The sequence below is a fragment of the Zingiber officinale genome, chromosome 8A (genome assembly GCF_018446385.1).
Source record: "Zingiber officinale cultivar Zhangliang chromosome 8A, Zo_v1.1, whole genome shotgun sequence".
NCBI classification, from domain to species: Eukaryota; Viridiplantae; Streptophyta; class Magnoliopsida; order Zingiberales; family Zingiberaceae; genus Zingiber; species Zingiber officinale.
The window spans coordinates 3,063,432-3,077,121 of NC_056000.1; the positions used below are offsets into that span (position 1 = coordinate 3,063,432).

At 36.7% G+C, this 13,690-nt stretch overlaps 2 protein-coding genes across 2 annotated transcripts; both read left to right on the forward strand.

Moving 5' to 3' along the window:
* The first annotated feature begins 923 nt into the window (after positions 1-923).
* LOC122011931 (soluble starch synthase 2-1, chloroplastic/amyloplastic-like) lies at positions 924-8,730 on the forward strand. The gene is made up of 9 exons (XM_042568363.1): positions 924-1,107; positions 2,086-2,349; positions 3,297-3,510; positions 3,738-3,802; positions 4,582-4,659; positions 4,742-4,852; positions 5,001-5,045; positions 5,756-5,929; positions 7,557-8,730. Exons 1-9 carry the CDS (start codon positions 994-996, stop codon positions 8,511-8,513), a joined length of 2,022 nt encoding a protein of 673 aa, XP_042424297.1. The 5' UTR covers positions 924-993; the 3' UTR covers positions 8,514-8,730.
* Positions 8,731-9,219: 489 nt separating this feature from the next.
* Positions 9,220-13,687, forward strand: LOC122011934 (BTB/POZ and MATH domain-containing protein 4-like). The gene is made up of 4 exons (XM_042568370.1): positions 9,220-9,725; positions 10,629-10,974; positions 11,067-11,343; positions 13,353-13,687. The coding sequence occupies exons 1-4, from the start codon at positions 9,346-9,348 to the stop codon at positions 13,535-13,537; spliced, it is 1,188 nt and encodes a 395-aa protein (XP_042424304.1). The 5' UTR covers positions 9,220-9,345; the 3' UTR covers positions 13,538-13,687.
* The last annotated feature ends 3 nt before the right edge of the window (positions 13,688-13,690 follow it).

Genomic DNA, 13,690 nt, shown 5'->3' on the forward strand with positions numbered 1-13,690 from the left:
TTACCCATGATTTAATCCAAATCAACCCCACACAAAATTTGAACTAAGTCAAAGGGCCGAATAATTTTTTTCAATCTACTCTTTTCATTTAATAATTTTTTAACATGATTAATATAAATTAACTTAATTATTTTAAATTTGTTTTCAAAATGAAATTTTCAGAGGGTGCTTGGTGAGGTCAGATCTTCTGAATCAAAGGAGACCCTACATGTTCATTGGTAGGATGAACTGGACCCCACCTATTTAACAGGTGAGGTACAGTCCACCCATTTAATGAACATATAAGGGTCTAAAATTCATCCAAGGTCCTGGACTAGAAAATTTCTGCTCATGTGGTAAAAAAAATAAATAAATGATTAATATAAATTAACTTAATTATTTTAAATTTGTTTTCAAAATGAAATTTTCAGAGGGTGCTTGGTGAGGTCAGATCTTCTGGATCAAAGAGACCTTACATGTTCATTGGTAGGATGAACTAAACCCCATCTAGAAGATTTCTGCCCCTGCTTAGTATGGGAGTGGGAATAGGAACAAAACATAATGTTTAATTTTAGAAATTGATAGTGCATCCACGGATTCAATCCTCACAATCTATTTGTCTTAATTATAAATATTATACTTTAAACTAATTAAATTTATAAATCTCATTTAACTTTATTATTTATTGATCTTCTTTTATTTTTCTATTCATTCAATATTTAATTTAATATTTAGTTTATAAACGCCATGATATTAATATAAAATAAAAAACTATTAAATAATAATTTTCTATCGTCACGAACAGTAATTTAAATCGTACTCGGCGATTTAGAACCGTGAATATTTGAAAGTTAGGTTAAAGGTCGTTTTTGAACTAACCGACGGTTCAGAACCCTCGTCGGGGTCTACGAACCAGACAGACATTCCGTTCAATCCATCATATATATTTATAGACTGACACCGCTCCGCTCCGGCTGTACCACCACCGCAACGACCGCGGCCACTTCGCCCAGCATGGTCTCCCACCTCCTATCCTCTCCTCCGGCGTCGCTGCCGTTGCCCGGCGCGGTCAGTTGCCTCCTCCTTCACGGCGGGGCTCGCCCTCTCGGCCACTCTCCGCTTTGCTCGGTGAATCCTCTCTCTATGAGTTGATTTAGGGCGGGTCTTTCAGAAGTCAAGAAATGGCCACCTCGCTCATGGAAATGGAGCTAACTAGAACTTTGATCGATAACGTTCTGTAGATTTTTTTTTTTCGAGGTTTATTTTTTGTTTTCCTGGAAGGGGATCATTCAATTATAGGAGTTTCCCTACAGCAAAAGTAAAGTTCGAAATTGTTAATTCTTTCCCTTGTTGGATTCTCGTGGTCTTTATCATCATCAACAAAGCTTTTTTTGGGGTTTCAAGAAAAACGTTAATTACTTTTTCCCTTTTTCTCTTTGCTCTTTCACCTGTGAACATTCTGGCTTGTGCGCCTCTTGATCAGCTTTTCTTTCTCCCAGACGAATGCTTGTCTATATTTTGTGATTTAGCAGGGTGCTGTGTCCGTCCGTCAGCCCACCCGATCCGTTCGTCGGTCCACCCGTCGATCGTTGATCTATACAGTTTAGATGAAATTTTAAAGTGGGATTTTTCTAGATGTTTTAATCTTTTTTCACTCAACCTAAAATGTTCTTCTAGCTAGCTCGCCAAGTTTCTTTCTACCTGATGAACAAAAATCGTTTATACAACCTGAACTTTCTTGGAGTTGTAAATGTAGTTTCAGTCTGTCCTTGTCTCAGGTTGTTTGAATTTGATTAAATTCTTTTAAGTTAATTGTGATCTTTTTAGACGAGACATTGAAATTCCAGACTTCTTGTACTTCGAGTAAATTTTTTTTTTTTTTCAAAATGAAAATGGAAAAGAGCTTTTATAATTTTGCTTTGATATATTCTGAATTGTTGTGCGGGTTAAATTCTTAAAATGCGGAAAAATGGACTCCTTGATTCCAGACTGGTCATGGAAAACGACTGAGGTGTTGCTAGCTAATACATACATTTAAATGGGCTTAATACAAGCCTTTGTTTCTTTTCTAGGCCTTTAGATTAATATGTCTCTTTTCTCCTTTAGAGCAAAATCACACTAAAGAATATTGATCGTACTGGAAGTGCTTGCACAATGAGGTTTCCTAATGCTTTCTACCATGGACAATCAGTGGATCTAGTTCCAATCAACCACAGGGGAAAGTCTTCAGGAGCAGTTGGGAGAAGCGGTAGTAATGATATACAAGAGGATAACGATGGAGATGTTGTGTACATTGCTGATGATTCTGTTGCTCGAACAATGGAACAAAGCAAGAAGGTGTTGGAAATGCAGAGGAACCAACTCCAACAGGTTTTATTTTGTTCCATATCTTGAAGTATTTAAGTAATTTGATATGCTTTTGTGAGGAAGCATTGTCTCATTGGTGGACATCTACTTATAACCTCATACTACAAATTGGTCTTCTAAAAACAAATAATGGAACGGCCACATTAGAGCCCTGCAGATGCCCACTACTATTGGGAGGGAGGTAAAGCAAGGAAGCCCAAGTGGCAAGTGCTTGGGTGGGGATTTACATAGGCAATGAAACCCTCAACTAAGTTTTGATCCCTGACCACTATAGCCTTATCCCAAGCACTTACCACTGAACCATGCCCCCGAGAGCTACAAATTGGTCTCCTAGCTTGAGTAATGGGTGGTTCAAAATGAACATAGTAGACTTTTCTTTATCTACCATGATGATGTTGTCAAACTTGTAAACTAATCTTTATTGAGGTAATATGTGGTCAAAATAACCGTACCAATATTATTTAATATACAATAATTGCTGCCACGTTATGCTTTTAAGAACCATGTTCTAGATAAAAATTTTTTTTACAAAATCTACTGTCCCCTTTATGATTAAAGGTACACTTCTCTAGAAGTTAGTTGTATGACCTTAAATAAGACCAAATTGTAAATTTAAGTATGAATTTTGACCGTATTCTATTTATTTTTCTACTCACACTAAGCAATGAGTAGTATTAGTTACTACTACTACTTGGCAGTAAAATAAATTTGAGTTCCTTGTAATTTGAGTATTATTAGTTACTATTATTCTTTATTCCTTGTAATCCATGTAATTTGAGTTCCTTTGATTGTAAATGGTCATATACTTCTGAATTTGGAGGTACTTGGTATTTCCTCTGGTAAAAACAATTCATGAGTATCGTTAGTATTCAATATTACCAGTTTTGTGTGGTTGATTCCATATATTTTTCTCTTTTTTTCTTGTCTATATCCTTTGGATTTTGATGTAGATTATTGAAAGGGGAAATTTCTCTGAAGAGACGGAATCTTATGTCAAGAAAGATGAGAACCTTGGAATCTATGCAGATGCATATATGCAAACCTCAAACAATCAACAAGAAGTACCACCAGAAGAAGGAAATCTGAACTCTCCTCCTTTGGCTGGTCCAAATGTCATGAATGTCATATTGGTAGCTGCAGAATGTGCACCATGGTCTAAAACAGGCATGGCTTGTTTCACATTAACTGAATAAAATTCTCTTTAGTTGGAAATGTGTATCTTTGATATTGGAGGAAGACTTCTTGGTTTCACAGAATTCTCAATCATTCTCCTGACCTTTCATTTTGAGGCGCTTGCCTACTAGCACCAATTAAAATATAACAATTTATGAGATTGAGTTGAAATTGTAACTTGTTATTTTTTAGCACTTAAATGGGTTGTTTGCGTACAGGTGGGCTTGGAGATGTTGTTGGAGCTTTACCTAAAGCATTGGCCAAGAGAGGACATCGTGTCATGGTACTTGTCTTAACTTGCTACCTCTTCATGTAACTTTTGAAAAAAAAAAAAAAGTGAAAAGGCATTAGAGAATTTCTGTATTTATTTATTAATGTTAATTGCAAAGTTTAATTTGATGGGCACTAAGTTCTCCTTTGAACTACTTTTTTTAGGTATAACAACTATAAAACCCTAGTTCAGCCCCACATTGAGATGTGAACTAATAAAAAAGATTGGATTGGATGAGAGAACAACTATTAACTTGGATTTAAATATTTTGGGTTAGTGATTGGGTCTAACAAGTTAATGGGATAGATTTCTCATCAAAGCAAGGTTGTTGGGCTTGAAAAGTTAGTGGGTTAGTTTTCTCATCTAAGTTGTGGCACTTAGAAACAATGCAAACTTAATATTAGGCATAACAACATGCTAGGAAAGGGCTATCGGCAAAATGGTGTATCTACCATTGGCCCTCACATATGTTGTCTATTAGGGATAGTTTTGAGTTGTAGTTAGGACTCTAGGTCTTGACAAGGACGTTAGAGGCCTTACGCGGGAGACTCTCACACCTTGATTTAGCACATGGTGAGTCATTGACTATTCAAAAACGCTTGATAAATTTGGATGACTAACTATAAGTATTTGATTTGTTGCTTGAGTCTGACAAGATAATAATTTTTTTTAATCCAAATTGGTTGTGACAATAAGTTGGAGTTTGATTATATGCCAAATGGAAATAAATAGTTTAATTCATTTAGTTCTTAAATTAAGTATATTCATTATCATACAATTTGTTTCTTTAGGTTGTGTCTCCAAGATATGGTAACTATCCTGAACCTAAGGAAATAGGGAATCTTAAAAGGTACAAGGTTGATGGACAGGTATTCATTCTTTTCATATTCTTGTTGATGAAACACATCCTTTAATCTTCTCTTAAACTATGCCATAAATCTTATTTTACAGGACATGGAGGTTAAATACTACCATACTTACATGGATTCTGTTGATTTTGTCTTCATTGATAGTCCTAATTTCCGCCATATTGAAAATGATATATATCGTGGAAACCGAGTGGTAATGCTTGTTCTTTTTTCATTTTAATGATACATTAACAGGGAATTTTAGCTTTCATATATTTCTAAAAAAATATTGTCGCTGTTTTTAACTTTGTTCTTAGCAATGAATAGTTCCAGCTAAATTTTCCTTTAATATTTGAAACCAGGACATTTTGAAGAGAATGATATTATTCTGCAAAGCAGCAGTTGAGGTATTCCTAAATGATGTTATGATCGATTTTTTTCTTGTTGACCTCTTTTTCCATCCTTTGCATATTGAGGTACTAGGGTAGCAAAGGCCTCTCGTTTCACTTGGGTGACAGATCTTGTCTTACAAATAATGCAATTAAGATTCATGCTCATAAGGTTTAAGTATTATTTGACTGTTAATGTCTAATTCAAATTTTAACCTTTTTCATTGACCTTGGAACTAACTTTGGCGGTTGGAATTGTACTTGGGATTAGGATTCAAAAACATTTTCAACTACTAGCCATGTTTAGGAAATGTTGGCCAAATATCGGTGGCTAAATAAAAATGACAAATATTTTAGGTGTTTTCTGCTACATAGTGTGCAAGAAAACAGAGTTTTGTCATTTACCATTATTAGGTGTCAACATAAATAAAAAGGTGTTTCCATTTTCAGTTCTACCTTTTGGAGTATAGCTACTTTTGTGCAAAGGTGTAGTTGCTTTTCTTGGAGATTCATTACAGATTTTCTGAATTTTTTTTAATGTTCTCTCTTCCTATGATTTTATCTTTTATTGATTAAGCTCGATCAACTTTCTATCTTTTTTATCGCTATTATTTGTTTTTCTTACATCTCATGGCAAATTTTGAATAATATTTATGTCAGTGATATACATATTATTTGTTCCTTATCATTTGTGTGAACAAGCGAATATTCCTTTATCATTTCTTCAGGTTCCTTGGCATGTCCCATGTGGTGGATCCTGTTATGGAGATGGGAATTTGGTTTTCATTGCCAACGATTGGCACACCTCCTTACTTCCAGTTTATTTGAAGGCATGTTTCCGTGATCATGGATTAATGATATACGCTCGCTGTCTCTTGGTTATTCACAACATTGCACATCAGGTATATGCTTATTCATATGTGGTTTCTAGCGTCAAATGAGTTCCTATTTCATTTTACTTTTGTTCTTTCTGGGGCCCTTTGGCATGGATGACTTCTATTAAAAAAAAACTCAAACCATTTATTTGCCAAAGAAGCAAATACATCAATTAATCTCGTATCCCTATTGGTGAATGGAAAGATAAATATGAGTTGGTGTCAATAGTTCAATTTGGAGTTGTTGCTAATATTAACAGTTACCCATGTGAATGCAAGTAAATAAACTGTTGATTACATTTTGAAGAAATTCATGTAAAGGGTGGGTTCATCTCATTTTACCTTGGATTAGACAATGTGTTGGAAATTCCAGTTACCCTATCTTACTTCAATGCATTGTTTGTGCTTTGTTGTGTGGTGCTTGACTAGTTCAAGATACATGCACTGGAGTTCTTTCCGGTATATCAGATTGCCTTAGAGCATCTCCTTCGGAGCTCCCACTGGTGACGTGGCATGAGGAGTGGGAGGGAGGTCCGTCCCTCAAACGACACAGTGGCTCTACGTTTGCGGAGCCGTTATGTTGTTAGTGAATTTTTTTTAATTAATTTTTTTCAATATTTGTTATTAAAAATTTTATAAATTCTATAAAATATGAAAATTGTTGAGATAAAATATGAAAAAAAAAAATTCAATATTTTTCAATGTTTAAATTCTATAAAAATTTAATTATATATAAGGTAAAATATGAAGGAGAGATAAAAAATGTATATAATGAAAAAATGTGGGACCCACGAAGAAGTTGTTGAGAGGTTTTTTTGATAGTGGAGAGATATATAGGGGTTTTTACTTTTGACGTGGATGTCCACGACTGTGGATGCTCTTAGTGCTCCAATCTTAGTATCCACTCTGATTTATAGGGTGAGGAGATCTTTTTCTTACCATCAAGCTATTTCAGGGGCATCTTCATTAGCCTTCTCTACTTCCTTAGAATTTATAGTATAGATATGTCAATTTGGTGTCTTTTTTGAATTGTTTGATCTTCTAAACCATCTGCATCCAATTGTTTATTGCATGGCAGTTTGAATTCCATGGCAGTTTTCAATTTTATTTATTGGTTTCTGCAGCTTTTTTCTGATGCATTCACTTTCTTCTTTGATTCTGGTTCATCATGATTCTCAACTCATTTCTGCTTTGGGCTCTTAAGAAACTGTTTTTGAGTCTGATGGAATTTGTGCTAGTATTGCTTCCTAAGCATTCTTAACCTACTAATTGGAAGTTCCTATTCGGCATTAGAATAATGGACAAGCAATATGAGTCAGCAGAATTTTAAGTATGGTTATTTTCTGAGCAAAGGCTAGTGAAATGACACTTTCTTCTCTATTATTAGGGTTATTAGCATTCAAAGAAGTAACAATTCCATAACATTAAGTATCCTTTGCACTATATTAGGCGTTCAAAGTCTAACTGGTCTTGCAACATTTGTCATTCGGAGGAATTAATTTTGGTTGTATTTACAGTCTATCCACCTGTCTTTGTTACCAAATATAATATAACAGTTGCTTTTTTCAGGTATTAAAAGATGCAACTCTAAGGCTAGCATTACCAATTATATCATGTTTTTCCATTTGTATGCTAATTAGGGTTTCTCATCCAGGGTCGTGGTCCACTAGATGACTTCTCATTTGTGGATTTACCAGATCATTACATTGACTTGTTTAGACTGTACGATCCTGTTGGAGGTGAGCATTTTAACATATTTGCAGCTGGTATAAAAGCTGCTGACCGTGTGGTTACAGTTAGCCATGGCTATGCTTGGGAGTTAAAAACATCTGAAGGTGGTTGGGGATTGCATGAGATCATCAACGAGAGCAATTGGAAATTCCATGGTATTGTAAATGGAATTGATACCCATAGTTGGAATCCAAAATTTGACGCTCACCTAAATTCTGATGGCTTCACCAACTTCTCCCTGGAAACTCTTGAAATGGGAAAGGCCCAGTGCAAGGCTGCTTTGCAACGAGAGTTTGGTCTGCCTGTCCGTGACGATGTTCCTATTCTTGCGTTCATTGGGAGATTAGACCATCAAAAAGGTGTAGATCTCATAGCAGAGGCCATGCACTGGCTTGTTGGTCAAGATCTACAATTAATCATGCTGGGCACTGGGAGGTCAGACCTCGAGGATATGCTTCGAAAATTTCAAGCTGAGCATGGCGGCAAGGTTAGGGGATGGGTTGGGTTCTCAGTGAAAATGGCTCATCGGATCACAGCAGGCGCTGATGTCCTACTGATGCCCTCCAGATTTGAACCTTGTGGATTGAACCAACTTTATGCGATGATGTACGGAACAATTCCAGTTGTGCATGCAGTAGGTGGCCTTCGAGATACCGTACCACAGTTTGATCCGTTACATGAGACAGGGTTGGGATGGACCTTCGAAAGGGCAGCACCCGATAGGATGATAGCGGCACTTGGTCACTGTCTAAACACATATCGGTATCACAAGGAGAGCTGGGTGGGATTGCAGAAGCGAGGGATGATGCAGGACCTCAGCTGGGAAAGTGCTGCCGAGCACTATGAGAAAGTCCTTGTTGCTGCCAAGTACCAATGGTGATTTCATCGTTCTCACACCTTCCAGTTGATGCATCACTTCTTGGCTCTGGGTCTTTTACCAATTTGATCAATCTAGGCGAAGTTGTGTACCATAAAATAATCAATCCTCATCTTGATTTGTTTCCCCTAACTCAGGTCATTTTGAGGCAGTGTAGAAGAAGATATCTGGATCTTGGTTGTGTGTTTTTAATCCCCATGCCATGGGAATTTACGAGTTCCATGTTTCGTATCTATCTGAATGCTTACACCCGAGTGATGAGTTTTTTTTGCTTCCCATTTCATTGGGATTTTGTAGGAAGAGAAAACCAACAATTGTCGGATAGGCATCCTGGTAGATTTTATAAAATGCTAATTAAATATTAATGAAATTACTTTGTTGACCTCATTATATATTCTGGAAGGTGAGAATATTTTAGAAAGAATCTTATTATAGAATCTATAATAACTTCATTAAAATTATTTAGTATTTAACCTGGGGAAAAAACAATTTCTTGAATTTTTAATATATTAAAAATTTGCAGTGAGCGAATTCAATATTTAAAAATTTCACAAGAAAGTAATGGAATGTTCTATGAGAAAAGTGTCCGCAATCACGTCATCTGATAAAATAAAAAATAGGCGTCGGTAAATTTACCGAAACGCGAACTTTTCTCCCCTTTCTTATTTTTAAAAGGTTGGAGGGGTGATTCGGAAAAAATTAAATGCTCCATCCTTTCTAAATTTCACGATCGAATCTGAGATACGTTAGCCCTAATTCCCAATTCCTTCGTCCGAGCTCCGTCCCCTTCACCGGTCGCCTCGCCTTTCCCCATCCGAAGCCTTTCTCGCGAAAGATGCCGGACAGGGAGCTGGAGCTCTTCCCGACGAGTTCTCGTTCGGTGACGGAGACCGTGAACGGGTCGCACAAGTTCGTGATCCAGGGTTATTCCCTCGCCAAGGGGATGGGCGTCGGCAAGCACATTGCCAGCGAGACTTTCTCCGTGGGCGGTTTCGAGTGGGCGATCTACTTCTACCCCGACGGGAAGAACCCCGAAGATAATTCCGCCTACGTGTCCGTGTTCATTGCTCTCGCAAGCGAGGGTACCGACGTGAGGGCGCTCTTTGAGCTCACGCTCCTCGACCAGAGCGGCAAGGGAAAGCACAAGGTCCATAGCCACTTCGACCGTTCTCTAGAGAGCGGTCCGTATACTCTCAAATACCGTGGGAGCATGTGGTAATGGTCATACAACACATTTCTTGTCTTTTGTGATAAAATCCTATACTTCCTTGTTGGTTATGGTTGCATTCGTTTGTTGTTGTTCTCTAAATATTGAATTGTTTTGTGGCTAAAACAATAGTTGTCGAACTTTTCTTACTAGTCTGTTGATTTTCATACGCATCTTCCGATAGTATTTTGGGTGATAACTGTAGGTCAGCCCTGTATTCTGAGTGAAGTTTTGCAACTCATGGAGGGTAATGTTGGGGGATATTGTAATCACAATTAATTGAAATTTAGCAAGGTTGCATGGGACTGCTTGGTTGTGTATGAATCACCCTACATTTTCCACAGTCAATTGTTCCTTCTTGCATTTTGGACTCGGAATTATTTTCCTTATGTAAAGAGAGTATCAGCTCCCATAAGTGTCAGAAGAACTTTGGCTAAGATGGCATAGGGTTTGATAACACACTCTTCTATCTGGGTACTGATTTTATACGGTCTGGACAGTTAGCCTTGCAAGGAAGGATTGAGTTTAACTTTGCCTCTAGAGATATATTATGTGGAACATCTTTTTTTTTTCCTGAGAAAAGGCTATTTGAGAGTATTGGAGTTATGCCTCCTTCTCTGCAGACAAACATGTGATTGCCATTTTTATGTATGGAGTTTTTCATGTTTATAGAAGGAAATATCAAACAGTTCCAAGATTTTTGCACAATTGCTCTCGTACAACTCTTTTTTACTACTACATGTAGGTTTTGAAGTTTAACATGTGTGAATTATTCCGTATTCTGCTGAGGTTTTATGCAGAAAGCTTCATTTTAGTATTCTATTTCTTTGCATATTTGGACAATTATTGAATATGCATGCATCCCTGGTTTACTGGTATGTTATTGTCGATTTTTGCATCTACATTTTCAGGGGTTACAAACGTTTTTTTAGGCGTGCTGCACTTGAGACGTCGGATTACCTCAAGGATGATTGCTTAAAAATCGATTGCACTGTTGGTGTTGTGATGTCAGTTGTGGACTCACCTAGGCTACACTCTATAGAAGTTCCAGATTCTGATATTGGAGTGCATTTTGGTTCCCTTTTGGATAGGCAGGAAGGTTCTGATGTGGTTTTTGATGTTTCTGGGGAAAAATTTCATGCCCATAAATTGGTATTAGCTGCACGATCTCCCGTGTTTAAATCCCAATTTTATGAGAATCCAAATGATGAGGAGAATAATATTATTATTTCAGATATGGAACCTAAGGTGTTTAGGGTAAGGCTATTGATTTTCTTATGATGTTGATTTTTTGAGCTATTCTAATCCCCAGCATACTATTACACATTTGGTTCATTGATCCCAACCAGGCAATGCTGCATTTTATATATAGAGATTCTTTCATAGAAGACGATGAGACAACAAAATCAGACTCCCCTGAATCTTCTCCATCTGGCAGAATGGCTGCGAAGTTGTTGGCTGCAGCAGATAAGTATGGCTTAGAGAGGCTTCGACTTCTATGTGAGGCGAATCTGTGCAAGGATTTGTGTGTAGATTCAGTTGCCAACACTCTTTCACTAGCTGATCACTATCATGCTACAGAACTTAAAGCTGCTTGTCTTAAATATGTGGCAGAAAATCTTGGAGGTACTTATCTTTTACTATCGAGATTTTGCATCATTTTCATTAATAGGCTATTGAATACGTATCTACTCAGGTTATACAGCATTTCAGTATTACCTATAGGAAGTCTCACTAAGCTTACTATTTCTCTAAATGTTTGTTCTTATGTGCTTTCATTGCATCCAATTCAGTTCTGTATGTAACTATTTAATTTATAGTAGTGTAAGAAAATCACCCAATGTTCCACTTCAATATATCTGATGTACTATACTGGTTATCTAAAGACATTGTACCCCTCCAAAGCAGTAGAGTCTAGATAATGTGTTTTGTAGAAAAAAGAAGAAACAATTTCTTGTTTCCAAATTTGCTTGATTGGTTACTTGAGGTTTTTCTTGTGCTGGTAATTTTCCAGAATATTAAAATTCTGTTGAAATTTTATTTAGTTTTTTCACTGTGATTATATGAGTTGGATAAATAATTTATCGTTTGACAGGCGCATATTTTAAGGACCGCATTTGGCACTTGGTTATATCCAATTAGTTGTTATTGGCTCTCACGAACATGTTTTCCAGTTTTTGTTTTATATCCCAATTAGTTCTGTTATTTTAGATCCTTTGGTAATTTTGGATTCATCAATGTCAACTTGTAAGCATAGAGAGATATTCAACAAGCTCATAAATAAAAGAGCAGTTGGTTGTAATTTGTAGATATATGTTCTAATTATGCAAATCATCTCTCTCTCTCTCTCTCTCTACCTACCTACCTACCTACCTACCTACCTGCTGGACATTTTCATCTGCCGTGTGCGCTTCCCGATTTATAGCCGGTGGAAAAATTCTGTGGGACTGGGCCGGTCACCCTCAAGGCTAGTTGGGTTTATTATTGTGTTTTATATTTTATTTTATTTATTTGTTTTTACCTTGCTGGACATTTTGTGCATATTGTTTCAATTGCAAAATTCAAGATCATGCCAAAACAATGTATAGATGCATTTCTCTTCCTTTCCCTGGAATTACTTGTTTCATATGGAATAATCCTTGATATTGAAGAAAAATAAGTGAATGAGTGTATAACCTCATATTTTTGAGTCATTTTGGGTATAAGGTAGTTTCTTATGGAAAACAGAAGCTTATGGTTTATCACGGCTTCATCAGATTTATGATTCAGTTTGGGTGAAGGTAATGTCTTATAGAAAGTACAATCTTATAACCTATCCCTGCATTTGCATTTTGTTGGTCTTAGCCCATCACTTGCACATTACACTGTCTATTTCAAAGTGCATTGATATGTTTCCTATGAGCACAACTCAAAAAGGAAAGCGTATGTTAGATGAAGATTGAGGGTGAAACCTTACCATCAGCATCACTCACAATAATATGCATTATCATAGGCAAAACATCTAAGAAGAGGTACTGAGGCTCTGTGTTACAATCTAGACGAGTAAAACGTGTAACAGGCATAGTGTTTTTTTTTTCTCAAACAGAGAATATAGATTTTATTGCTCTTCTGTGTTTGGATTTGCTTGACTGCAACACATTGATCCAATAATACATCAAAGGGATTTGTCATGTTAGTGTTGGGTATCCAGGACACATTTTGACACTGAAATTCTTTAATTGTTCTAAACTTTTGGGTTCAAAAAAGAGCTTTATGAATGTCTAGGATCTTTTGTGTGCAAATGCAATAAGGAAAGATCCCATAGATTTCATTCAGAGGATAATGTGGCTGGAATGCGTGCTTATGCAACAAACTGTTTTCCAATTACTTAATCAAGCAAGACACTGCAGATCAATGCTTTATATAGGGGAAGAGCTTGGTTGATGTTATGGAAAATCAAGAAACTGAAGTTAACCAGAGTTATGTATTCAATTTAGCATGTCCTAGTTCCTGACACGTGCATGTTAATTGTTATATTAAAAAAGTTAAACCTTATTATCCATAAAGAACTAGATATTTAATGAAGTGGGAATTTTGTGATTGCATTCTTTTTCTTTCACCGTACTCCTTATAACAGAATTCTTTCTATCATGTAGCATTCATGCGCTCCAGTGGAGTCGAGTACCTCAAAGAAAATTGCCCGTCGCTACAATCAGAAATCTTGAAGATAATTGCAGGATGGGAAGAGGACTGTAGTAGCGGTGGTAAGAGCCGGAGCGTTTGGGGCCAGTTATCAGACGGTGAGGACTCCAGCGGCCGTAGGGTAAGGCCTCGATCGTGATGCTCGATATTGTGCAGTTATATTTTGTACAATCTGTAATGTGGCACAAGCAAATTAGGCTTTTGCATTTAATGGATGATAGTTCCACAACAAATGTCGCCAGTTATATTTTGTATTATCAGTAGAAAACTCAAATTTCTGAATTGATCAGAT